Source organism: Thalassophryne amazonica, chromosome 15, assembly GCF_902500255.1.
Source record: "Thalassophryne amazonica chromosome 15, fThaAma1.1, whole genome shotgun sequence".
NCBI lineage: Eukaryota > Metazoa > Chordata > Actinopteri > Batrachoidiformes > Batrachoididae > Thalassophryne > Thalassophryne amazonica.
The window spans coordinates 85,166,768-85,193,462 of record NC_047117.1 but is presented as its reverse complement, the minus strand read 5'-3'; the positions used below and the strand labels follow the sequence as shown (position 1 = coordinate 85,193,462).

Here is a 26,695-nt window from a genome sequence, read left to right as displayed (position 1 = left end):
TCTGTAATAAAATTTTATGGTCAACAGTATCAAAAGCAGCACTGAGGTCTAACAGAACAAGCACAGAGATGAGTCCACTGTCCGAGGCCATAAGAAGATCATTTGTAACCTTCACTAATGCTGTTTCTGTACTATGATGAATTCTAAAACCTGACTGAAACTCTTCAAATAGACCATTCCTCTGCAGATGATCAGTTAGCTGTTTTACAACTACCCTTTCAAGAATTTTTGAGAGAAAAGGAAGGTTGGAGATTGGCCTATAATTAGCTAAGATAGCTGGGTCAAGTGATGGCTTTTTAAGTAATGGTTTAATTACTGCCACCTTAAAAGCCTGTGGTACATAGCCAACTAACAAAGATAGATTGATCATATTTAAGATCGAAGCATTAAATAATGGTAGGGCTTCCTTGAGCAGCCTGGTAGGAATGGGGTCTAATAAACATGTTGATGGTTTGGATGAAGTAACTAATGAAAATAACTCAGACAGAACAATCGGAGAGAAAGAGTCTAACCAAATACCGGCATCACTGAAAGCAGCCAAAGATAACGATACGTCTTTGGGATGGTTATGAGTAATTTTTTCTCTAATAGTTAAAATTTTGTTAGCAAAGAAAGTCATGAACTCATTACTAGTTAAAGTTAATGGAATACTCAGCTCAATAGAGCTCTGACTCTTTGTCAGCCTGGCTACAGTGCTGAAAAGAAACCTGGGGTTCTTATTTTCTTCAATTAGTGATGAGTAGAAAGATGTCCTAGCTTTACGGAGGGCTTTTTTATAGAGCAACAGACTCTTTTTCCAGGCTAAGTGAAGATCTTCTAAATTAGTGAGACGCCATTTCCTCTCCAACTTACGGGTTATCTGCTTTAAGCTACAAGTTTGAGAGTTATACCACGGAGTCAGACACTTCTGATTTAAAGCTCTCTTTTTCAGAGGAGCTACAGCATCCAAAGCTGTCTTCAATGAGGATGTAAAACTATTGACGAGATACTCTATCTCCCTTACAGAGTTTAGGTAGCTACTCTGCACTGTGTTGTTATATGGCATTAGAGAACATAAAGAAGGAATCATATCCTTAAACCTAGTTACAGCGCTTTCTGAAAGACTTCTAGTGTAATGAAACTTATTCCCTACTGCTGGGTAGTCCATCAGAGTAAATGTAAATGTTATTAAAAAATGATCAGACAGAAGGGAGTTTTCAGGGAATACTGTTAAGTCTTCTATTTCCATACCATAAGTCAGAACAAGATCTAAGATATGATTAAAGTGGTGGGTGGACTCATTTACTTTTTGAGCAAAGCCAATAGAGTCTAATAATAGATTAAATGCAGTGTTGAGGCTGTCATTCTCAGCATCTGTGTGGATGTTAAAATCGCCCACTATAATTATCTTATCTGAGCTAAGCACTAAGTCAGACAAAAGGTCTGAAAATTCACAGAGAAACTCACAGTAACGACCAGGTGGACGATAGATAATAACAAATAAAACTGGTTTTTGGGACTTCCAATTTGGATGGACAAGACTAAGAGACAAGCTTTCAAATGAATTAAAGCTCTGTCTGGGTTTTTGATTAATTAATAAGCTGGAATGGAAGATTGCTGCTAATCCACCGCCCCGGCCCGTGCTACGAGCATTCTGACAGTTAGTGTGACTCGGGGGTGTTGACTCATTTAAACTAACATATTCATCCTGCTGTAACCAGGTTTCTGTTAGGCAGAATAAATCAATATGTTGATCAATTATTATATCATTTACCAACAGGGACTTAGAAGAGAGAGACCTAATGTTTAATAGACCACATTTAACTGTTTTAGTCTGTGGTGCAGTTGAAGGTGCTATATTATTTTTTCTTTTTGAATTTTTATGCTTAAATAGATTTTTGCTGGTTATTGGTAGTCTGGGAGCAGGCACCGTCTCTACGGGGATGGGGTAATGAGGGGATGGCAGGGGGAGAGAAGCTGCAGAGAGGTGTGTAAGACTACAACTCTGCTTCCTGGTCCCAACCCTGGATAGTCACGGTTTGGAGGATTTAAGAAAATTGGCCAGATTTCTAGAAATGAGAGCTGCTCCATCCAAAGTGGGATGGATGCCGTCTCTCCTAACAAGACCAGGTTTTCCCCAGAAGCTTTGCCAATTATCTATGAAGCCCACCTCATTTTTTGGACACCACTCAGACAGCCAGCAATTCAAGGAGAACATGCGGCTAAACATGTCACTCCCGGTCTGATTGGGGAGGGGCCCAGAGAAAACTACAGAGTCGCCAATGATTTTTTCCTCAATTCCCATGATTTCTGATAGATTCTCTGTCTGGAAAATGTACCTCTAGAAAGTTTTTCAGCGTCACTGCAGCCATTTGCAGCCACTGCAGAAGTCAAGCATTTGACTTCATGACGTCACGTCTGATGTCGTGATTACAAGACTGAACAGTCAGAAAAACATCAGGCCATGATGCGAGACAGTGATGCAATGTCTGAGGCACACAGTTCCATTGGGCTTAAAATTTGGGAGTGGTTCGCAACTGGAACCAGTTCTCTATTCCCATCTGTAGCGAAGATATTAGAATTAATGCCAATAGAGTACATTAAATCTCTTTCACAAAACGACTGATGTCTCAAACTGAAAAGACCGTTGTTACACATTTGTCCTGATGTCCTGGTTTCACTTGGGAATTTCTCCTGAAACACCTCCATCAGCCTCCACATTCCAGCAGAGGTATCCTACCTATAATTAAATGTTTTTTCAAAGAGGTTCCTTGAAGGTTCCTTTCAGCTTGGAACTCCGACGAGGGCGGTCGCATCCCCTCCCCCATCCCCCTCCTACCCCCCATCAAACTCCCCCCACTCCAGCGTCTGCTCATGTCATTCCTTCCCCCTTCTACGGGGGCGGTGCAGTTTTAGCTGAAGTTGTCCTCCATTCCTCCCCCCAAGCTGACGGCAGCGGCGCATCTCAGGGTTGCTGCGTGGCCTTCACCCACTTGCCTCAATTCGGATAATGGACTTCTTCAAACTTAGTGCACATAAACAATGTCAAATGTGAAGGTGCTGTCTTTAATTCTGATGTGTGCCATTATTATGGTAAACAAGTAATAATTGTGGACTAATTGCTGTCTGAGGTAACTGGAGTGTAAACATAATTTCTCCACTGTGAGATCAATAAAGTATATCTAATCTAATCTAAACTGTACCAGGGAGTGTAAGTTATCAAACATTTTAAGTGCCACACATCAATGAAAGAAAGTTTCCAGACCAGGCAGGGTGTCTCTCCATTTCACTTCAAAAAACACAACCACTTTGTCTTACAAATAACGTTATTTTATCCAACTATAATATTTTATTTTTCTTGTGTTTATACGTATTCAAAATACATTACATATTTCCCAGTTTAACCTGACATGTTTTCTTGTATAACTTGATGTATGTTCTGTTATGTGTCGACGCGGGTTGAGGAGCGGACCTGCGTCTGACTGAACCCAGCGCTAAATAACCAGAAAGCGGTTCCAAAAACAAAACAATTTTATTTTCCCCTCTTGTGCAATAATTGTGTACAACATAAAAGTGCGTTTGTCTGGCGGAGTGAAGGACGGCGCGCTCTCCAGCGCCCAAAGGGATCGAAGCCCGACGCTTCTGGACTCACATTCACCGCCAAACACCCCCCAGGTGGACACAACAAACTGACTCTCTGTGAAGGATAGAAGAGGTGAGGTAAGTCAACAGCTACAACTAATATCCTTCAAAGGCACACACTATCAGCAACACATTCAGGTCTGAATTTAAGCTTTATGTAAATGAGCAGCTTCTCACAACAGGTGGAGGATCATCAGTCTGCACGCCACGGCCGTGAGAAGCGAGCTGCACAATTCTCATCAATATTCAAATACACTGCGCAACAAAATACCAAATTACTATTAACGCTTATTCAGACAATCAATCACCTCTGATGTGTGCTGACAGCATGTGTCCCTCACCCGTCCTCCTTCACAGGCACGATGTGTCAAACCCTGGCGCAGTCCTCAGCGTCTCACAAACGAACGTCACAAGGTCGAGTTCCCGGCAATTCTGCTTGAATCACTCATGGCTTAAATGCAGAACGCCATCTCATTATCTGCTTCAGCTGAAAGTCTTTAAGTTTGCACGTGAGCGTCATCCACAGGTGCTGCAAATCATGCTGATGAGGGTGAAGGACTCTTCTGCCAGCACCTTCTCCACAGACAAGAACCAGTTTGCATACCACCTGGAGAGTAAAGAAAAGAAAACAACACAAAAACATCCAGCCAAACCCCCCAACACACAGCATGTTCAAGGTGATTCTTGAATTATTAATGCTTTGCCATGGTGAAATGTTTTTCTTTGGTTTGTCGAAGGTATTTAGAAAACTAATTACATTTGTGGTAGTTAAACGAGCCAAAGAACAAAAGTGTATGTCAATATATTTATTGTCTTTAAGTATTTTAAACTCCTCTGAAGGTCTCTGCTTCGTAAAACTACATAGCAAATGGCCGGAACTTTTAGTGATGTAGAGTCCACTTTTAAAGTTCCAGAACAAAACCGTTCTTTTTGCTCTCTTGTTGTGTTTTCTATTATTCTCATATTTTGACTCTCTCTTGCCTCTTACCTCTGGCTTACTTTTCTTTGCAGCTGAACAGGCCTCATAAGCTAAAAAGCTACCATGTGGCTTCTTTGTGAATTTTATTTGCTCATTATTTTGTAAGTTTTGATGGCAACGCACCAGCCTTTTTAAGGCTTGTCAAGTTTTTCACTTATACAACAACTTCCTAGCTGATATTTTCAGAATAAGAGTGAATTTACAGAAAAGTGTTTTTTCCTTTTTCCTGTAACTTTTTAACGACACTTTCAAGCCTTTAACTTTTTCTAAGTTTACAAAGTTTTTGAGGGCACCAGAGTAACATTTTTAAACAAACACCTAAACCTTCATCCTTGGGTCAAGCGAACCAATATGGACCCACAGATCCACTGGTCTGTCTTGTCGGCAAACCAAGCTGAAACCACATCTGGTATCACTGGAAAAAAAACCAGCGGTTTAACCCCAGAAGCAGGCAAGCTCAGGCCGATCAACAATTGAAGCCATTTGGATCGTTATCTTCAAAGGAACTAGTCCAGGAGAATTAGGTAAGGGTAAGGTAAGGGCCCCTTCACACATAGTGCAAAATTTGGACGAAGTGCACACTTAGTGTGCATGACGCAGGAATCATGTGCGAATCGTCCGCAGGAATCATCCCTGTCACCAATGCATCGTACAGCTGTTGCTGTATGATGCTGTTGCTTCAACTATTTGCACACACAAGCATCTGAAAGACAAAGTGTACGCTGTGCGAACCCATCACATCCTTTCGCGGTAGGTGCCGGCCAAATTCCAGGTGACACACACGAAAACCTAACCCCGCTCACATTGCTCACTTAGAAAATGTGTGGCCAGTTGTACTCTTGGCACAACAACAGACTGCAGACAGTCACTGTCATACTGCTGTGAAATTTGTCTAAGTTCCCCACGAGTGTGACTTTGCAAACACACACTGCTACATGGGTGTGTGCGCTCAACTCACGGGAGGTGTGGCTTCCGACAGAAGCAGCTCTGGTGAGCTGTCATTCTGGACATTCCAGCTACACAACACCTACTTTGTTTGGACAGTTATAGACTAACAACTGTCCACTGTGAGGCGCGTGTATCTGATTGCTGTGTTTACGTGGACATAAATAAAAACATGTATTGTCACATATATTCCACATAAGTGGTGCAATGTGGTTCCACATGTACCAGCTGGTTTTTATTTCTTCCACATAAGTGCCACCATGTGCTGCACCTGGCACTGTTCTTGCTTGACAGACACTGGCGCATGCATGAACTCTTGTACCAGGTTTGTGCATGTCTGCCTGTCGTCGCAACGTTTCGTGCACTAACTGTTTCACGCTGTTTCGCCATTTTCATCCAAACACAGTCCAAACTTGGCACTGTGAGTGAAGGGGCCCTAATATTTGCACCCAACATGGAACAAATTCATAAGAAACTGAAAATTTCAGAATATGTTCAGAAAACATTCAGGAATAACATATTAAAAGTCCCCAAGAATTCACCCCTGGGCTTTTGTGCAATTCGAGATGGCATCCGAGAACATTGCTCACAAGAGTTTCTCCTTTATTAGCCTAAAATCAGAATTAAAAATAATGTGTAAACATTTATTTTAAGTGATAAATAATCAATTAACGTGTCTATTGATATGAAACATATCATGGCAGTAATTATTAGACGTATTTTTCTATCAGAAATGCTTTTATGATGTATTGCACAGTGTAAATCGGTAGGTATACATACCATAAGTTCTTGAAAAAAATTGACACTTATTTGGTATTTTTTCTTTTAATTAATGCATACAATATAAATTCTAGGTATATATTTCATAAACTACATGTCACATTCCAAATATTTCAATTAGATCAGAGTATAACAAATAATAATACAATAACATGCTTTTGGAGGGTGGTATGCATTTTCAGAGGCCCGACGTTCACACCCAGTCACCCACAATGACAGATATTATAATAGAGGAATGTGAAATTTTGCAAACAGTCAATCACAAGGGTGACGTGTGGGCAGGCTCGAGGACAGAAGGCGTCTGTCCTGAGAAGAACTGGAACCACACGATTTCCTCCGCCACCGAACCCGGAGAATACTGGAGCCGCCAAGTCCCGGGTCCCCAGGTGGCCACCGTCTTCGAAGGTTGGATCTGGTACTGCTGGCAAGGAACAGAAACAATAAGATGTGGGTGTGTGCACACCCAGTAACAACAACGATGGAGAGTCCACCTCCACCTCTAACACACACTTGTGCAGCTCCTGTCTCAACACTTATCTGGTGGGGTAGTAAGGCGAAGCTGTCGCCGGTCACCCCAATCTCCAGATAACACTCCGCAGGAAAACAGCTGCAAAAACGAGTTCACTAAACAAAGTCAATATGGCACAGATCAAGGCTGAGAACGTTACCTTAACGGGTCGACGATATCTCGGCAATGAGGTGGAGATGACATCCGGGTTTTATGGAGTGTGATGATGAAGTGTAGATGGGTGACAGCTGTCAAGAGATAATGAGTGATAGCTGTCCCCCCGGCTGTGTCCGTGGCGGCAGCACCCTCTCGTGCCTGAAGCCCGCACTTCAGGCAGGGCGCCCTCTGGTGGTGGGCCAGCAGTACCTCCTCTTCTGGCGGCCCACACAACAGGACCCCCCCCCTCAACCGGCGCCTCCTGGCGCCCGACCAGGTTTATTGGGGTGTCGGCGGTAGAAATCGGCCAGGAGGGCCGGATCCAGGATGAAGCTCCTCTTCACCCAGGAGCGTTCTTCGGGTCCATACCCCTCCCAGTCCACCAGATATTGGAACCACCCCCGGCCCATTCGACGGACGTCCAGGAGCCGGCGCACTGTCCAGGCTGGCTCCCCGTCAATGATCCGGGCAGGAGGCGACGCCGGACCGGGAGCACAGAGGGGTGAGGTGTGGTGTGGTTTGATCCTGGAGACGTGGAATACCGGGTGAATCCGCAGTGAAGCTCCAACTCCCGGCTTCACTTGAGGATTCTGAATGGTCCGATGAACCTGTCCATTAGTTTCGGGGATTCCACTTGAAGCGGGATGTCCTTCGTTGACAACCACACCTCCTGCCCGGGCAGGTATGCAGGGGCCGAGGACTGCCGGTGGTCTGCATGGGCCTTGGCCCTCGTCCGGGCATTCAATAAGGCAGAACGGGCGGTGCGTCACACCCAACGGCACTTCCGAAGGTGGGCCCGGACCGAGGGCACACCGACCTGTCCCTCCACCACGGGAAATAATGGGGGCTGGTACCCCAAACACACCTCAAACAGGGAGAGGCCGGTGGCAGAAGACACCTGGCTGTTATGTGCATACTCGATCCAGGCCAGGTGGTTGCTCCAGGCCACCGGGTGCGCGGATGTCACACAGCGAAGGGTCTGTTCCAACTCCTGGTTGGCCCGCTCTGCCTGTCCGTTCGTCTGTGCGTGGTACCCGGACGAGAGGCTCACGGTGGCCCCCAGTTCCCTGCAGAAACTCCTCCAGACTTGAGAGAAACACTGGGGACCACGATCCGAGACAACATCAGTAGGTATCCCATGCAGACGGACGACATGGTGGACCAGGAGGTCCACTGTCTCCTGGGCCGTAGGGAGCTTCGGGAGGGCCACGAAGTGGGCCGCCTTGGAGAATCGGTCCACTATCGTGAGGATGGTCATCATGCCCTGGGATGGCGGGAGGCCCGTGACAAAGTCCAAGCCTATGTGGGACCAGGGGCGATGAGGCACAGGAAGCGGTTGGAGCAGTCCTTGGGACCTCCTGTGGTCAGCCTTGCCCCTGGCGCAGGTGGTGCAGGCCTGGATGTACTCCCGGATGTCGGCCTCCATAGACGCCCACCAGAAGTGCTGCCGGACAACTGCCACGGTCCTTCGTACCCCCAGATGACAGGAGAGCTTGGAACCGTGGCAGAAGTCTATGACCGCAGCCCTGGCCTCTGGTGGGACGTATAGTCTGTCCTTTGGTCCAGTTTCCGGGTCCGGGCTCCGTGCCAGGGCCTCCCAGACGGTCTTCTCCATGTCCCAGGTGAGGGTGGCCACGATAGTGGACTCGGGAAGGATGGGCTCCGGTGGATCCGACAGCGCAGTTTTGACTTCATCTTCATGTAACCGGGACAAGGCATCCGATCTCTGGTTCTTGGTCCAGGGGCGATAGGTGATCCGGAAGTCAAAACACCCGAAGAACAGTGACCAGCGGGCTTGCCTGGGGTTCAGTCGCTTGGCGGTCCTGATATACTCCAGGCTCCGATGGTCAGTGAAAACCGTGAATGGCACAGATGCTCCCTCCAACAGGTGTCTCCACTCCTCAAGAGCCTCTTTCACCGCAAGGAGTTCTCGATTGCCGACGTCATAGTTCCGTTCAGCTGGGGTCAACCTGCGAGAAAAGTAGGCACACGGGTGAAGAACCTTATCGGTCTCTCCGCTCTGGGATAGCACGGCTCCTATCCCTGAGTCAGAGGCGTCCACTTCAACCACAAACTGGCGGCTAGGGTCGGGCTGCACCAAAACTGGCGCAGTAGAGAACCGTTGTTTCAACTCCTTGAACGCGGCTTCGCACCAGTCTGACCAGGTGAAGGGGACTTTTGGAGAGGTCAGGGCTGTCAGGGGGCTAACTACCTGACTATAGCCCTTAATGAACCTCCTATAGAAATTAGCCAATCTGTCTAGCAGATTCCCTTCCGACCCCGTGTCCACCAGTGCTGGGGCTTGAAGAGTTAAATCCCCGCTCAGGATTGTAACTGGAAGTCGTGTGGGAATATGTGTGTGTCCCACGTGAATGTTATGACCCCCCCCTTAGCCCAGTCTCTAAGGGCGAATGTTGTCGTTTTGGCCGTTTGGGGCAGTTTTTCTGTATGTGCTCTTTTGAGCTGCAGAGAAAACACTCCCCGCGGACCAGCCTCCTCATTCTGTCATCTGTTCTCATTTTGGCCCTGTGCGTTTCCCTAGCAACGTCAGCAGGGGGAGCTGTAGCCACATGGAGCGTTGAGGCTGTGGAGCGTGGGGTGAGCGGAACCTTTTTGATCCGGAAGGCAGAGGGACGGCGCGTGCCCGGTCATGTCCCTCGTCTCGCTCCCGACGGCGTTCCTCCAACCGATTGTATAACCGTATAGCGAGATCGACAAGCCCATCTAAATCCCGCGGTTCTTCCTTCGCTACCAGGTGCTCCTTCAGGACCGACGACAGTCCATTTATGAAGGCGGCGCGGCGCGCAACGTTATTCCAGCCGGACCTCGCAGCCGCGATACGGAAGGTGACTGCATACTCGGCTGCGCTCCAGCGCCCCTGTCTCAGTGACAGCAGCACTGTTGAAGCAGTCTCTCCTCTGTTAGGGTGATCAAACACCGTTCTGAACTCCCTCACAAACCCAGTATAAGTGGTAAGGAGCCGTGAATTTTGCTCCCAAAGCGCTGTAGCCCAAGCGCGTGCCTCACCACGAAGCAAGTTAATTACATAAGCCACCTTACTGGCGTCAGACGCGTACATTACGGGACGTTGTGCAAAGACGAGCGAACACTGCATAAGAAAGTCCGCGCACGTCTCCACATAACCCCCGTACGGCTCTGGGGGACTTATGTATGCTTCAGGGGATGGTGGGGGGGTTCGTTGAACGACCAGTGGAACGTTTATATCCTGCACAGGAGGGGCAGGAGGAGGAGCCGCAGCAGCACCCTGAGCGCGCACTTCCACCTGTGTGGTGAGAGCCTCCATCCTGCGATTAAGGATGACATTTTGCTCGGTCATCAGATCCAGCCGAGCGGTATAGGCGGTGAGGATTTGCTGCAACTCACCGATCATGCCTCCTGCAGACGCCCGTGCACCCTGCTCTTCCATTGGCTGTTCAACAGATGGGTGACGCCCCTCGGGATCCATGAAGCTGGCCGAGATATCCTGTTGTGAAAGTGTAGTGACACGGACCCACAACAGGGGGCGTAAATGAACGGACAATGAAAGAGTCGAATATGAACACTTTACTGTTGTGAATGAGTACAACCACAACACAGAGGAATGTGAAATTTTGCAAACAGTCAATCACAAGGGTGACGTGTGGGCAGGCTCGAGGACAGAAGACGTCTGTCCTGAGAAGAACCGGAACCACACGATTTCCTCCACCACTGAACCCGGAGAATACTGGAGCCGCCAAGTCCCGGGTCCCCAGGTGGCCACCGTCTTCGAAGGTCGGATCTGGTACTGCTGGCAAGGAGCAGAAACAATAAGATGTGGGTGTGTGCACACCCAGTAACAACAACGATGGAGAGTCCACCTCCACCTCTAACACACACTCGTGCAGCTCCTGTCTCAACACTTATCTGGTGGGGTAGTAAGGCGAAGCTGTCGCCGGTCACCCAAATCTGCATTGACATAAATCTACGATACCGGCCTAGCAACACCTCGGTAAAGTGATAATAATTTGTCCATTTTTTGTAGGGACATTTGTATCATGAACTCATTTGCAGATGTCATGTCACCTGAAGAGTAGACATTGTTCTCTGCAAAAGGGTATTTTACCATTCGCCGCACTAATGAGTTTTACTCTGGTAACTTCTCTGACCAGACAGTTGAGCAGTTCCTAATGAGAAAGGTTGAAGCTAGTGGAAGGATGACCCATGGTCGAGGGATAACAGACAGCAAACTGACTAAATGGGTGCATGCAATGTCTCACGGTGTTTTTGTGTGCAATGCTTTGGAGAAGTTAAGTGGTGTGCACACTGCTACTTCTGAAAGACCTTGGTCCACTCAGGTTGCAGATGTCTTTTGCCAATGGCTTGAAGCACATCCACCATTTGCAGGCTATCAGGCTGATCACCTTGTGTCTATTTCCACTGGTGTTTTCGCTGACAAATCCATCAGCTGTGACAATGCCTTTCAGATTGGTCAAACAGTAGCATCTAAACTGCAGGGAAGCCATTCACAAAGATCACTCTGCATCGCAGTGATAAAGTCAAAACTACGGGAGACCTGATCAGTATTAACATGAACCCTACCCTTTTCTTCAACAGGATCACTTGTGTTCTTTGGACAAGTTCTGACATGGAGCACTTCCTGTCCTATGAGCTGGCTCCTCAACCTCCATCTTTGTTTCAAGATGGTGCCATTGGGAAAACCAAACAAAAGTGCCTTGCGTACTCTCCTAAAATCATTTGCTCTGTTGAACCCAACAGTCCAACACCCAATTTGTCATCGATGGGGGCTATCCCTTACAGTCAGTAGTCTGGCCAAGACCAGCAACCGGGAGGAGCAGCGGCTCGACTCGGAGCTCCTCCCAAGTGACCAAGCTCCTCACCCTATCTCTAAGGGAGCGCCCAGCCACCCTGCGGAGGAAACTCATCTCGGCCACTTGTACTCGCGATCTCGTTCTTTCGGTCATGAGCCAAATGTCATGACCATAGGTGAGGATTGGAACGTGGATCAATCGGTAAATCAAGAGATCTGCCCCCCTACTCAGCTCTCTCTTCACCATGACGGTCCGCATCACTGCAGATGCTGCACCGATCCATCTATCGAGCTCACGCTCCATCCGTCCCTCACTCTTGAACAAGACCCCAAGATACTTAAACTCCTCCACTTGAGGCAAGGACACTCCACCGACCTGAAGAGGCCAAAGCACCTTTTTCCGGTCGAGAACCATGGCCTCATCCTGGACGCTTCACACTCGGCTGCAAACCGCCCCTGTGCACGCTGAAGGTCCTGATTTGAGGAAGCCAACAGGACCACATCATCCACAAACAGCAGAGACGAGATTCTGTGGTTCCCAAACCAGACCCCATCTACACACTGGCTGCGCCTAGAAATTCTGTAAATAAAAATAATGAACAGAACCGGTGACAAAGGGCAGCCCTGGCGGAGGCCAACGTGCACTGGAAACAGGTTTGACTTACTACTGGCAATGCGAACCGAGCTCCTGCTGTGGTCGTACAGGGACTGGATAGCCCTTAGCAAAGGACCCCGGACCCCGTACTCCCGGAGCACCCCCCAAAGGGTGCCCCGAGGGACATGGTTGAATGCCTTCTCCAGGTCCACAAAACACATGTGGACTGGATGGGTGAACTCCCATGAACCCTCGAGCACCCGATGGAGCGTGTAGAGCTGGTCCGGTGTGCTGCGACCAGGACGAAATCCACACTGCTCCTTCTGAATCCGAGGTTCGACCATCGGTCAAATTCTCCTCTCCAATACTCTGGAATAGACCTTACTGGGGAGGCTTAGGAGTGTGATCCCCCTATAGTTGGAACACACCCTCCGGTCCTCCTTCTTAAACAGAGGGACCACCACCCCAGTCTGCCAGTCCAGAGGCACTGTCCCCGATCACCACGCGATGTTGCTGAGGTGTGTCAGCCAAGACAGTCCCACAACATCCAGAGACTTAAGGTACTCAGGACGGATTTCATCCACCCCAGGAGCCTTGCGACCGAGGAGCTTTCTAACCACCTCAGTGACTTCGGCCTGGGTAATGGATGAGTCCGCCTCTGAGTCCCCAGTCTCTGCTTTCTCTTCGGAAGACGTGACGATGGTATTGAGGAGATCCTCGAAGTATTCCTTCCACCGCCTGACAACATCCCCAGTCAGGGTCAACAGTTCCCCACCCGCACCGTAAACAGTGCTGGTGGAGAGCTGCTTCCGCCTCCTGAGGTGTCAGACAGTTTGCCAGAATCTCTTCGAGGCCAACCGATAGTCTTCCTCCATGGCCTACCCGAACTCCTCCCAGACCCGAGTTTTTGCCTCTGCGACCACACGGGCTGTGGCACGCTTGGTCTGCTGGTACCTGTCAGCTGCCTCCGGGGTCTCACCTACCAACAAAGATAAGTAGGACTCCATCTTCAGCTTGACGGCATCCCTTACTTCCGGCGTCCACCACTGGGTTCGGGGATTGCCGCCGCGACAGGCACCAGAGACCTTGTGACCACAGCTACGAGCGGCCGCATCTACAATGGAGGTGGAGAACATGGTCCACACGGACTCCATCTCTCCAACCTCCCCCAGGATCTGGGAGAAGCTCTCCCAGAGGTGGGAGTTGAAGACCTCACTGTCAGAGGGTTCCGCCAGTCATTCTCAGCAGACCCTCACGATACGCTTGGACCTGACAGGTCTGACTGGCTTTCTCCCCTCCCAGTGGATCCAACTCACCACCAGGTGGTGATCGGTCGACAGCTCTGCCCCTCTCTTCACTCGAGTGTCCGAGACACATGGCCGAAGATCAGATGATATGACTACAAAGTCGATCATCGACCTCCAGCTCAGGGTGTCTTGGTGCCACGTGCACTTATGGACATGCTTGTGCTCGAACATGGTGTTCGTGATGGACAAACTGTGACTAGCACAGAAGTCCAACAACTGAACATCACTCAGGTTCAGATTGGTGGGCCGTGCTTCCCGATCACCCCCTCCAGGTCTCAATGTCGCCGCACACGTGGGCATTGAAATCCCCCAGGAGAACAATGGAGTCCCAGTCGGAGCGCTATCTAGTACCCCTCCCGGGGATTCCAAGAACGTCAGGTACTCTGCACTGCCGCTCAGCCCATAGGCTGAGACAACAGTGAGAGACCTGTCCCTGACCCGAAGGCGCAGGGACGCGACCCTCTCGTTCACTGGAGTGAACTCCAACACATGGCAACTGAGCTGGGGAGCATTAAGCAATGCGACCCCAGCTCTCCGCCTCTCCCCGTGGGCAACACCAGAAAAATGAAGCGTCCAGCCCCTCTCCAGGAGTTGGGTACCAGAGCCCAAGCTGTGCGTGGAGGTGAGCCCGACTATCTCTACTCGGTGTCTCTCAACCTCCCGCACAAGCTCAGGCTCCTTCACCCCCAGCGAGGTGACATTTCACATCCCAACAGCCAGGGGCTGTGAGCATGGACCGAGCCGCCGGGCCACCCGCCCTCGACCACCACCCAATCCTCTCTGCACCCGACCCCCATGGCCCCCTCTGCAGGTGGTGAACCCCCAGGAGGCTTTTTCCAGGATGTCCCACCTTATTTCAGCAAGACAATGTCAAGTCACCTTCTGCACATGTTACAACAGCGTGGCTTTGTAGTATAAGAGTGCGGGTACTAGACTGGCCTGCCTGCACTCCAGACCTGTCACCCATTGAAAATGTGTGGCACATTATGAAGCGCAAAATATGACAATGGACACCCTGGACTGTTGAACAACTGAAGTCATACATCAAGTGAAAATGGAAACGAATTCCACCTACAAAGCTTCAACAAGTAGTGTCCTCAGTTCCCAAATGCTCACTGGGTGTTGTTAGAAGGAAAGGTGGTGTAACACAGTGGTAAACATACCACTGTCCCAGCTTTTTTGAAATTGCAGGCAGCCACTTCAAAATGATCAAATATTTGCACAAAACAAAGTTTATCAGTTTGAACATTAAATATCTTGTCTTTGTGGTGTATTCAATTGAATATAGGTTGAAGAGGATTTGCAAATCATTGAATAATGTTTTTATTTACATTTTACACAATGTCCCAACTTCACTGGAATTGGGATTGTGTGTTTCAAAACTTTGACAATTGTAATTGTTTTGATATAATTATCTGAAGTTATGTACCTATAAGAAACCATGAATGTGAATGTTACAGTTTGGTTTCTACAGTACTACTACCATTATAGTGCAGGTGTTTTATAATTTCTTTGTTTAAATGCATGTTTTTAATTGAATCCTTAAAATGTTGAAATTAGATTCCTTGCAACAACAACAACAAAAAACATTTTTAGGCACATTATTTGCATTTTGATGATGTTTACAGTCTGATTTTTGAGAAAATCTCAAACAGGCAGCCATCTTGGATGCCATCATTAATTGCACAACAGCCACGGGGTTGATTCTTGGGTACTTTTAGCATGTTATTTCTGACACTTTTCTGAGCATATTGTGAAATTTTCAGCTTGTTATGAATTTGTTCCATATTGAACCCTAATGTTTCTAAACTAAAAAAGCTAAGTGACCCATCAAAGATTCATCAGGGCTTTGTTCAGTGGTACAAGGTGGCTTCATACAGTTTCATTTGATCATTTTCTTAATAATCATTGGCTTCAAAATTCTTACCTAAATACCAGTCACATTTAATCACTTTATTCCTTAAAGTTTTTTCCACTTTGTTTTTTTAACTTTCAACATCTCATGAATAACAACATGTGTCCATAATACAGTATAACTATTTAATCATTGTTCATATCCTCAAAATGCCAGTAACCTGTTTATCTCTTGTATACTTGTAAATAAAAATGTAAATATCCCTGCAGTGGTTTTATTGTTTTCTGGTGGAAAAAGCATTGGTCAGTCATCGAATTTATGACTTTTAGATTTGAGACTGATTAATGATTATTGATTGATTAATTATTAATGTTTAAATTAAAGTACCTATGCTTAAAATAGATGGTGCATTTAAAACTTTGAGGCAAATAAAAATCATTCCAATTAAATATTGTCTTTACAAATTAGGCGTGACTTACCTTGGTCCTCATAAGGAAGAACTTTCAAGATTAAAGATGAATAAATCTTAATATTCAGATTCATTAAATTTTTTTTATTTGATCCAAATAATTATTAAATAATCAAATTGTTAATTATTTTGGTGCCCCACTGATCTTAATAATGATTAAATATTCAAACTTGCTACATCTTATGTTGCTGCCATGTGTATCCAAAATTTAAACTGCAAACTTGACCATCCATTCACCGCACTGTTGTGACGAGAAGGCAGCTGAGCCAAAAGATGAAGCTCTGTATCTACTGGTCAATCTTCATTCCTACTCTCACCTTTGGTCATAAGGATTGGGTCTTGTCCAAAAGAACTACATCACGGGTACAAGTGGCTGAAATGGGCTTCCTCAGGAGGGTCGCTGGTGTCTCCCTTAGAGATAAGGTGAGAAGCTCGGTCATCCGTGAGGAGCTTGAAGTAGAGCCACTGCTCCTTCGCTTTGAAAGGAGCCAGCTGTGTTGTGTGGGCCGCCAGAAGAGGATGTACTGCTGGCCCACCACCAAAGGGCGCCCTGCCTGAAGTGCGGGCTTCAGGCACGAGAGGGCGCTGCCGCCACGGACACAGCCGGGAGTGACAGCTGTCACTCATTAATTCCTGACAGCTGTCACACATTCTTCATCATCGCACTCCATAAAGACCAGACGTCATCTCCACCTCATCGCCGAGTTATCATACTTCATTGGAGGTAATACTCTCAGCCTTTTTGAGATCGATAAATCTATTATTGTGAGTGTTTGCAGGAGAACCAGTCGTTTGTGAGGAGGCTGTGCAAGACGGCGCTCCTTTTCAGCTGAGACCGCTGCAACATATTGAGTGAGAGGTGGAGGTGGCATTCCCACCGCTGTTGTTACTGGGTGTACACACACCCACACTTGACTGTCTTTGTTCTTCGCCAGCAGTACCAGATCCGACAGTCGGGGACGGTGATCACCTGGGAATTCGGACTTGGCGGCTCCAGTATTCACCAGGTTCTGTGGGGGCGGAAATCGTGTGGTTCCGGCTCTTCTCAGGACAGACGTCTTCTATCCTCGAGCCTGCCCACACGTCACCTTTGTAATTTGGCTGTAATTATATTCTGAGATTGTCTGTATGTTCGTTGTGCACGTTTCACAACATTAAATTGTTACCTTTTGGCTCATCTATTGACCGTTCATTTGCGCCCCCTGTTGTGGGTCCGTGTCACTACACTTTCACAACAAGCTGAGGTGGTTTGGCTAGCTGGTAAGAATGCCCCTGGGTGCCTCCCGAAGGAGGTATTCCAGGAGATTCCTGGGAAGATCCAGGACTAGGTGGAAAGATTATATCTCCACACTTGGCTGGGAACACCTCGGTATGCCGCAGTCAGAGGCGGTTAATGTGGCCTGGGAAAGGGAAGTTTGTGGTCTCCTCCTGGACCTGTTGCCCCTGTGACCTGATCCCGAATAAGCGGTTGAAGATGAGTGAGTGAGTGAGTGATATTTTTATATGTATCTATGAATGTATGTATATATGTATATACATGCAACTGCTGATGCAAGAGTTAGTATCTCGACTTCTGTCTGGTTGTCTTTCCTGCAAAGGATGGAGTCAACCTGTTTTCACCTTCCGACAGTGTTACGCGTCATCTTTTGTTTCTCCTTCTTCCTAAATTATGTGACAATGACTTCCTTTTCCATTATGTTTGCAAACAGTAATTAGGAGAATCATCATGGATTTCAGGTTTTAAAATCACTGCAAAAGAATATCTACAACAAAGAAAAATCATGTCACTGAAACAAAAACAAGATTTATTTTCAAAATTTGTGGCCTTTTTCCACTGATTCCACCTCCTTTCCAAACCCTGAGACACTTACAAAGATTTGAGTTAATACATAATTAGTAACTGCAAATTAAAGGTCACTGTATTAATATTTGTACTCACTCTGCTGATGTGAAAATATATCCAGTGATATTTCTTGTGATGATCAGAATCACTCCAACGACACATGCGATTATCACTATATGATTGGGGAGAAAAAAAAAAAAAAAAAAAAAAATCACATGGACAAGATGTTAATAAAACTAGACTGTGTGAAAGTATTTGAAAAGGAAAAGGGCGGGGGGGGGGGGCTACTGATTAATATATTAATTAATATATTAATATTAATATATTAATATATTCCTATTCACAGTTCTGCGGGTGAAACAACTGCTGAGCAGCTGACTAATATTGGATAATTTAATTTAATTGTGAGTGAAAGATAAAACTATTTTTTTTGAAGTGGCTATGAAGAAAAAAAATATTTAGGGCACATTTAATTACTCTGAGTGAATGCATTTCATATTTTGATGAATCTTGAGAAGATACATCACCTTTTGCTGACATTTAAGCTTCTGCACATATTATTGTACATATCATAAGAACAAAAATCTTTAAGTGATATTAAATCTTAAATACCAGCCCTCCTTTTGCATTCTTGGGATACAGAATTATTATGTGCCCTGAAGGTTAAAAAGAAGTCAGCAGGCCACAGAGCTTTCTCCTATCATGCACATGTTCTGTGGAATGCTCTACCTGCTGAGATAAAACAGTTTGATTCTTTGGAGTCCCTTACAGCTATGTACGAGGTCTATTAGAAAAGTATCCGACCTTATAATTTTTTTCAAAAACCATATGGATTTGAATCACGTGTGATTGCGTCAGACAAGCTTGAACCCTCGTGCGCATGCGTGAGTTTTTCCACGCCTGTCGGTTGCGTCATTCGCCCGTGAGCAGGCTTTGAGTGACCAGTGGTCCACCCCTCTTGTCGTATTTTCATTGCCAGGAAATGGCGGAATGATTTGGGCTTTTTTTCCATCAGAATTTTTTCAGAAACTGTTAGAGTCTGGCAGCTGGAAACCATTAGAAAAATTTATCTGGCTTTCAGTGAAAATGTCCAGGAGGGGGCTGGACCACTCCTCACTCAAAGCCTGCTCACAGGCGAATGATGCAACCAACAGGTGTGGAAAAACTCACGCATGCGCACGAGGGTTCAAGCTTGTCTGACGCAATCACACGTGATTCAAATCCATATGGTTTTTGAAAAAATAATAAGGTCAGATACTTTTCTAATAGACCTCGTACAAAAGTATACATACCCTGGCAGTATTTGTATTTTTTTGCCATTTTTATGGAAATATAAATGATAACACAAAAACTTATTTTTGAGTTGTGGTTCGTGTTTGGGTGAAGCCATTTATTTTTAAACAACTGTGTTTGCTATTTTTAAATAATAATGACAACAGAAACTACCCAAATGACTGTGATCAAAGGTTTACATACCCCTTTTCTTAATCCTGTGTATTGCCCCATTTAACATCATTGACAGCTTGGAGTCTTTTCTGGTAGTTGTGATTGAGGCTCTGATGGTAAAGCTGACACTAAATACAATTGTAATCAGAAGTTTTGGCACCGCTGATAATTTTCATGATTTTCTTTTATAAATCATTATCAATCAGAAATTTCAGTTAAATATATCTACCCCTCTAGCTGCCACCTTATCGTGGTGGGGGAGTTTGCGTACCAGGATGATCCTAGGAGCTATGTTGTCGGGGGCTTTGTGCTCCCTGTAGTGTCTCCCAAGGCAAACAGGGCCTAGGTGACGGGTCAGACTAAGGGCAGCTCAGAACCTCCATGACCAGTGAAAGATCAAGGACCGAGACGTCGCCAGGTATGGCGGAGCCGGGGTCCCACCCTGGAGCCAGGCCTGGGGTTGGGGCTTGCACGCGAGTGCCTGGTGGTCGGGCCTTAGCCCATGGGGCCTGGTCAGGCTTAGCCTGAAGGAGCAACGTGGGCCCGCCCTCCTGTGGGTTCACCACCTGCAGAGGGGGCCATGGGGGTTGGGTGCAAAGAGGATTAGGTGGCGGTCGAGGGCGGGTGGCCCGGCGGCCCGGTCCATGCTCACAGCCCCTGGCTGTTGGGACATGGAATGTCACCTTGCTGGGGGGCAAGGAGACTGAGCTTGTGCAGGAGGTTGAGAGATACCGACTAGAGATAGTCTGGCTCACCTCCACGCACAGCATGGGCTCTGGAACCCAACTCCTGGAGAGGGGCTGGACACTTCATTTTTCTGGCGTTGCCCACGGGGAGAGCTGGGGTTGCATTGCTTATTGCTCCCCAGCTTGGTCGCCATGTGTTGGAGTTCACTCCGGTGAACGAGAGGGTCGCGTCCCTACGCCTTCGGGTTGGGGACAGGTCTCTCACCGTTGTCTCAGCCTACGGGCCGAGCGGCAGTGCAGAGTATCCAACCTTCCTGGAGTCCCTGGGAGGGGTACTAGATAGCACTACGACTGGGGACTCCATTGTTCTCCTGGGGGATTTCAACGCCCACATGGGCGGCGACAGTGAGACCTGGAGGGGGGTGATCGGGAAGCACAGCCTCCCTGATCTGAACCCGAGTGGTGTTCAGTTGTTGGACTTCTGTGCTAGTCACAGTTTGTCCATCATGAACACCATGTTCGAGCACAAGGGTGTCCATAAGTGCACGTGGCACCAGGACACCCTGAGCCGGAGGTCGATGATCGACTTTGAATTCGTATCATCTGACCTTCGGCCACGTGTCTCAGACACTCGGGTAAAGAGAGGGGCAGAGCTGTCGACCGATCATCACCTGGTGGTGAGTTGGATCCGCTGGGAGGGGAGGAAGCCGGTCAGACCTGGCAGGCCCAAATGTATCGTGAGGGTCTGCTGGGAATGACTGGCGGAACCCTCTGTCAGGGAGGTCTTCAACTCCCACCTCAGGGAGAGCTTCTCCCAGATCCCGGGGGAGGTTGGAGACATGGAGTCCGAGTGGACCATGTTCTCCACCTCCATTGTTGATGCAGCCGCTCGTAGCTGTGGTCGCAAGGTCTCTGGTGCCTGTTGCGGCGGCAATCCCCGAACCTGGTGGTGGACACCGGAAGTAAGGGATGACGTCAAGCTGAAGAAGGACTCCTACTTATCTTTGTTGGTAGGTGGGACCCCAGAGGCAGCTGACAGGTACCGGCAGGCCAAGCGTGCCGCAGCCCGTGCAGTCGCAGAGGCAAAAACTCAGGTCTGGGAGGAGTTCGGGGAGGCTATGGAGGAGGACTATCGGTCGGCCTCGAAGAGATTCTGGCAAACCGTCCGACGCCTCAGGAGGCGGAAGCAGCTCTCCACCGGCACTGTTTACGGTGTGGGTGGGGAGCTGTTGACCCTGACTGGGGATGATGTTGGGCAGTGGAAGGAGTACTTTGAGGATCTCCTCAATCCCATCGTCACTTCTTCCGAAGAGGAAGCAGAGACTGGGGACCCAGAGGCGGACTCATCCATTACCCGGGCAGAAGTCACTGAGGTGGTTAGAAAGCACCTCGGTGGCAAGGGTCCTGGGGTGGATGAAATCCGTCCTGAGTACCTTAAGTCTCTGGATGTTGTGGGACTGTCTTGGCTGACACGCCTCTGCAACATTGCGTGGCAATCGGGGACAGTGCCTCTGGATTGGCAGACCGGAGTGGTGGTCCCTCTGTTTAAGAAGGGGGACCAGAGGGTATGTTCCAACTATAGGGGATCACGCTCCTCAGCCTCCCCGGTAAGGTCTATTCCAGAGTACTAGAGAGGAGAATTCCACCGATGGTCGAACCTCGGATTCAGGAGCAGCAGTGTGGTTTTTGTCCTGGTCGCAGCACACTGGACCAGCTCTACACGCTCCATCGGGTGCTCGAGGGTTCATGGGAGTTCGCCCAACCAGTCCACATGTGTTTTGTGGACCTGGAGAAGGCATTCAACCATGTCCCTCGGGGCACCCTGTGGGGAGTGCTCCGGGAGTACGGGTCCGGGGTCCTTTGCTAAGGGCTATCCGGTCCCTGTACGACCGCAGCAGGAGCTTGGTTCGCATTGCCGGTAGTAAGTCAAACCTGTTTCCAGTGCACGTTGGCGTCTGCCAGGGCTGCCCTTTGTCACCGGGTCTGTTCATTATTTTTATGGACAGAATTTCTAGGCACAGCCAGGGTGTAGAGCGGGTCTGGTTTGGGAGCCACAGAATCTCGTCTCTGCTGTTTGCTGACGATGTGGTTTTGTTGGCTTCGTCAAATCAGGAACTTCAGCGTGCACTGGGGTGGCTTGCAGCCAAGTGTGAGGCGTCCGGGATGAAAATCAGCACCTCCAAATCCGAGGCCATTGTTCTCGACCGGAAAAAGGTGCTTTGCCCTCTTCATGTCGGTGGAGTGTCTTTGCCTCAAGTGCAGGAGTTTAACTATCTCGGGGTCTTGTTCACGAGTGAGGGACGGATGGAGTGTGAGATCGATAGACGGATCGGTGCAGCATCTGCAGTGATGCTGTCGCTGTATCGGACCGTCGTGGTGAAGACAGAGCTGAGTAGTGGGGCAAAGCTCTAGATTTACCGATCAATCTATGTTCCGGTCCTCACCTATGGTCATGAGATTTGGCTCATGACCAAAAGAATGAGATCACAAGTACAAGGGGATGAGATGAGTTTCCTCCGCAGGGTGGCTGGGCGCTCCCTGAGAGATAGGGTGAGGAGCTCGGTCACTCGGGAGGAGCTCGGAGTTGAGCTGGTGCTCCTCCACATCGAAAGGAGTCAGTTGAGGTGGCTCGGGCATCTTTTCCGGATGCCCCCTGGATGCCTTGCTGGAGAGGTGTTCTGGGCACGTCCCATTGGGAGGAGGCCCCAGGGAAGACACAGGACACGCTGGAAGGATTACATCTCTCGGCTGGCTTGGGAACGCCTCTGGGTTCCCCCAAAGGAGCTGGGGGAGGTGTGTGTGGATCGGGAGGTCTGGGCGGCTTTGCTTGAGCTGCTGCCCCCGCGACCCGACTCCGGATAAAGCAGAAGAAAATGGATGGATGGATGGATATATCATATAGCAGACAAACACACTGATATTTGAGAAGTGAAATGAAGTTTCTAGTCTTTACAGAAAGGGTGCAATAATTATTTATTATTGATTTGAAGACATGTAGCACTATTCATTGGAACACAAAACTGGTTTGGTAAGGTCATTGACCCTTGACCTCCTTACACAGGTGAATCCAATCATGAGAGACTATTTAAGTTGGCCATTTACAAATGTTTCCCTTTCTTTGCATCTCTTCTAATGAGTGGCAACATGGGCGCCTCTAAACAACTCTCAAATTACCTGAAAACAAAGGTTGTTCAACATCATGGTTTAGGGGACGGATACAAAAAGCTATCTAAAATATTTCAGCTGTCAGTTTCCACTGTGAGGAGCATAGTGAGGAAACGGAAGACCACATGCATCATTCAACTATACAGCACACATTGCAAAGGAGATACTGTAATGCAGAGGAGGCCTTTTCTGCGTGCACACCACAAACAGTCGTTGAGGTATGCTAAAGCACATTTGGATAAGCCAGCTTCATTGTGGAATAAGGTGCTGTCATTACACTAAAATTGAGTTATTTGGACATAACAAGGGGCAGTATGCATGGCTGAAAAGGAACACAGCATTTCAAGAAAAAAAAAAAAAAACACTTGCTACCTACAACAAAATTTGGAGGTGGTTCCATCATGCTGTGTGGCTGTGTGGCCAGTGCAGGTACTGGGGATCTTGTTAAAGTTGAGGGTCACATGGATTCCAGTCAATATCAGAAGATTCTTGAGAACAATGTTAATGAAACAGTCACAAAGTTGAAGTTGCGTCAGGGCTGGATCTTTCAACAAGACAACGGCCCTAAACACTGCTCAAAATCTACTAAGGCATTCATGCAGAGGAATGAGTATAGCATTTTGGAATGGCCACCTCAGTCCCCTGACCTGAATAACCTGAGATGTTTTGTAAAGAAGAATGGTCCAAAATAACTTCAACCAGAATCCAGACTCTCATTGGAAGCTATAGGAAGTGTTTAGAGCATAGGTGTCAAACTGATTCCAGAAAGGGCTAAGAGGGTGCAGGTTTTCTTTGTAACCACCCACTCCAGCAGGTGATTTCACTGATGAACTCTTCCCATCTGCTCAAAGTGATGTTCATCAGTGAAATCACCTGCTGGAGTGGGTGGTTACGAAGAGTTCATCAGTGAAATCACCTGCTGGAGTGGGTGGTTACAAAGAAAACCTGCACCCTCTTGGCCCTTTCTGGAATCAGTTTGACACCTATGGTTTAGAGGCTGTTATTCCTGCAAGGAGGATCTACTAAATATTTTTATATTTTTTCTGTTGGGGTGCCCAAATTTATGTACCTGCCTAATTTTGTTTAAATAATTATTGCACACTTTCTGTAAATCCTATAAACTTCATTTCACTTCTTAAATATCAGTGTTTGTCTGCTATATGATACAGTGGGGCAAAAAAGTATTTAGTCAGTCCCTGACTGCAAGTTCTCCTACTTAGAAAGATGAGAGAGGTCTGTATTTTTCAACATGGGTACACTTCAACTGTGAGAGACAAAATGAGAAAAACAAAATCCAGAAAATTACATTGTAGGATTTTTAAAGAATTTATTTATAAATTATGGTGGAAAATAAGTATTTGGTCAATAACAAAAGTTAAACTCAATACTTTGTAACATAATCTTTGTTGGCAATGACAGAGGTCAAACATTTCCTGTAAGTCTTCACCAGGTGTGCACACACTGCAGCTGGTATTTTGGCCCATTCCTCCATGCAGATCTCCTCCAGAGCAGTAATGTTTTGGGGCTGTCACTGGGCAACATGGACTTTCAACTCCCTCCACAAATTTTCTGTGGGGTTGAGGTCTGGAGACTGGTTAGGCCACTCCAGGACCTTGAAATGCTTTTTACGGAGACACTCCGTTGCCCGAGTGGTGTGTTTGGGATCATTGTCATGCAGGAAGACCCAGCCATGTTGCATCTTCCATGCTCTCACTGATGGAAGGAGGTTTTGGCTTAAAATCTCACGATACATGGCCCGTTCATTCTTCCTTTAACACGGATCAGTCGTCTTGTCCCCTTTGCAGAAAAACTGATCAATAAAACAGGGTTTATTGATCTGACTTTACTGGACACATGCTGTAAATGGTAAATGGTAAATGGACTGCATTTATATATAGCGCTTTTCCATCTGCATCAGACGCTGAAAGCGCTTTACAATTATGCCTCATATTCACCCCAATGTCAGGGTGCTGCCATACAAGGCACTCACTACACACCGGGAGCAATAGGGGATTAAAGGCCTTGCCCAAGGGCCCTTAGTGATTTTCCAGTCAGGTGGGGATTTGAACCCATCATCTTGTGGACTCAAGCCCAACACCTTAACCACTAGCCCATCACCTCCCCTGTGGGTGTGTGTGTCTCACCTGCCCTCAGTGATGATGACCACTTGGCCTTTGGTGTTCCAAGTCCAATAGCCAGCTACTTTTATTTACGGGTTTTGTGTCCTTTTGCAATCTTTGTATGACATCATTCAAAGCAAAGATCAGCGCAAAGCACACTTTGGAGTCTTACAAAATGCACTTCAAAGGTTTCACTCCAAATTTTTTACTATCTGAAATCAAAACAAGAAGCCGGCAGTGAACTAACACAGCTGCAATACCTAGTTATCAATTGATAATGTTTGATATTATGTTGGATGTCACATAATATGAAGGAAAGATTGCAGCAAAAGCACTCTGGAGGATTTGCTTTGAATCAAAGCTATGAATTCAAGCTTGTCTCACAAGCTGAAATCAAAACAAGTGGATGGTGAGCAGCTGGCAGCCGAATAACTTCATCAGACAGTGAGCTTAAAGCACCTTCACAGTTTATATATCCTAACAGAATAATATTAACACCACACTGTGAAGGGCCACCTGAACAGCTTATAGTGGTTCTACACCATGATCATTACTAAGTCCCTTCGACTGCTCCTTTGTTTGCACTCAGGGTCACAGTAAACCCAAGGTGGATCTGCATGTTGAATTGGTGCAGGTTTTATGCCGGATGCCCTTCCTGACGCAACTCTACATTGCATGGAGAAATGTGGCAGGAGTGGGGTGTAAACCACAAACCTGAGGCACGGAAACCAAGTGCAATAACCACTTGGCCACCAACGCTGCTATGCCAAGATCATTAAATGCATTAATTTTTGTTATGTGATGGCAGATGATACTCCCTCTGTTTGTGTGTGTGTGCGCTTGTGTGAGTGAGAGAGGGACTGAGCATGGTTGGTCTTTTTGGCTAATAATATAAAATCAGTTGGCAGTTTATTAGGTACACTGAATGAAAAGTAACAGCCCTGTACCAAATACCCCATCATGAAGAAGCAAAGGTGCACCATCGTCAAAATCAGTACTGTCCACCTCCACTGGTTCATGGTACAATATTTATGTGTTTTCATCAGCCAGTGTATTTGGATCAACTGAGAAATACATTATTTTCTGAGTGTGTGTGATATAAAGCAAATATGTTACTCATTGAATGCACTGACTCACATGTACAGATGATGGGGACTTTGGAAGACAGTTTGGCCTGCTCTATGTTTCCCGCACCAAGTGCACTCCCAACACGTACACTGGCAGCAGCAGAGAACCCAGATGGAATCTGTGGCAGAAAGTTGCATATGTAACATTATTTGTGCTCATCTTTATAGCCCTGTGACAGCTAAATGATTTACAACCCCTAATCCCAAAATTCCTGCAAATGAATGTTGAGAAACATTGTTGGACTATTTTTTTCATGCAGCTGTTAACAAAGTGGTGATCCTCACT

At 47.2% G+C, this 26,695-nt stretch overlaps 1 protein-coding gene across 1 annotated transcript in view; it reads right to left on the bottom strand.

The window, feature by feature from the left end:
* LOC117526660 (multidrug and toxin extrusion protein 1-like) overlaps positions 1-26,695 on the bottom strand; it is a 98,288-nt gene that overhangs the window by 4,525 nt on the left and 67,068 nt on the right. The window contains exon 11 of the mRNA XM_034188714.1: positions 17,962-18,037. Coding sequence (XP_034044605.1) covers positions 17,962-18,037 — 76 coding nt within the window. The remainder of the gene's footprint in view (positions 1-17,961; positions 18,038-26,695) is intronic.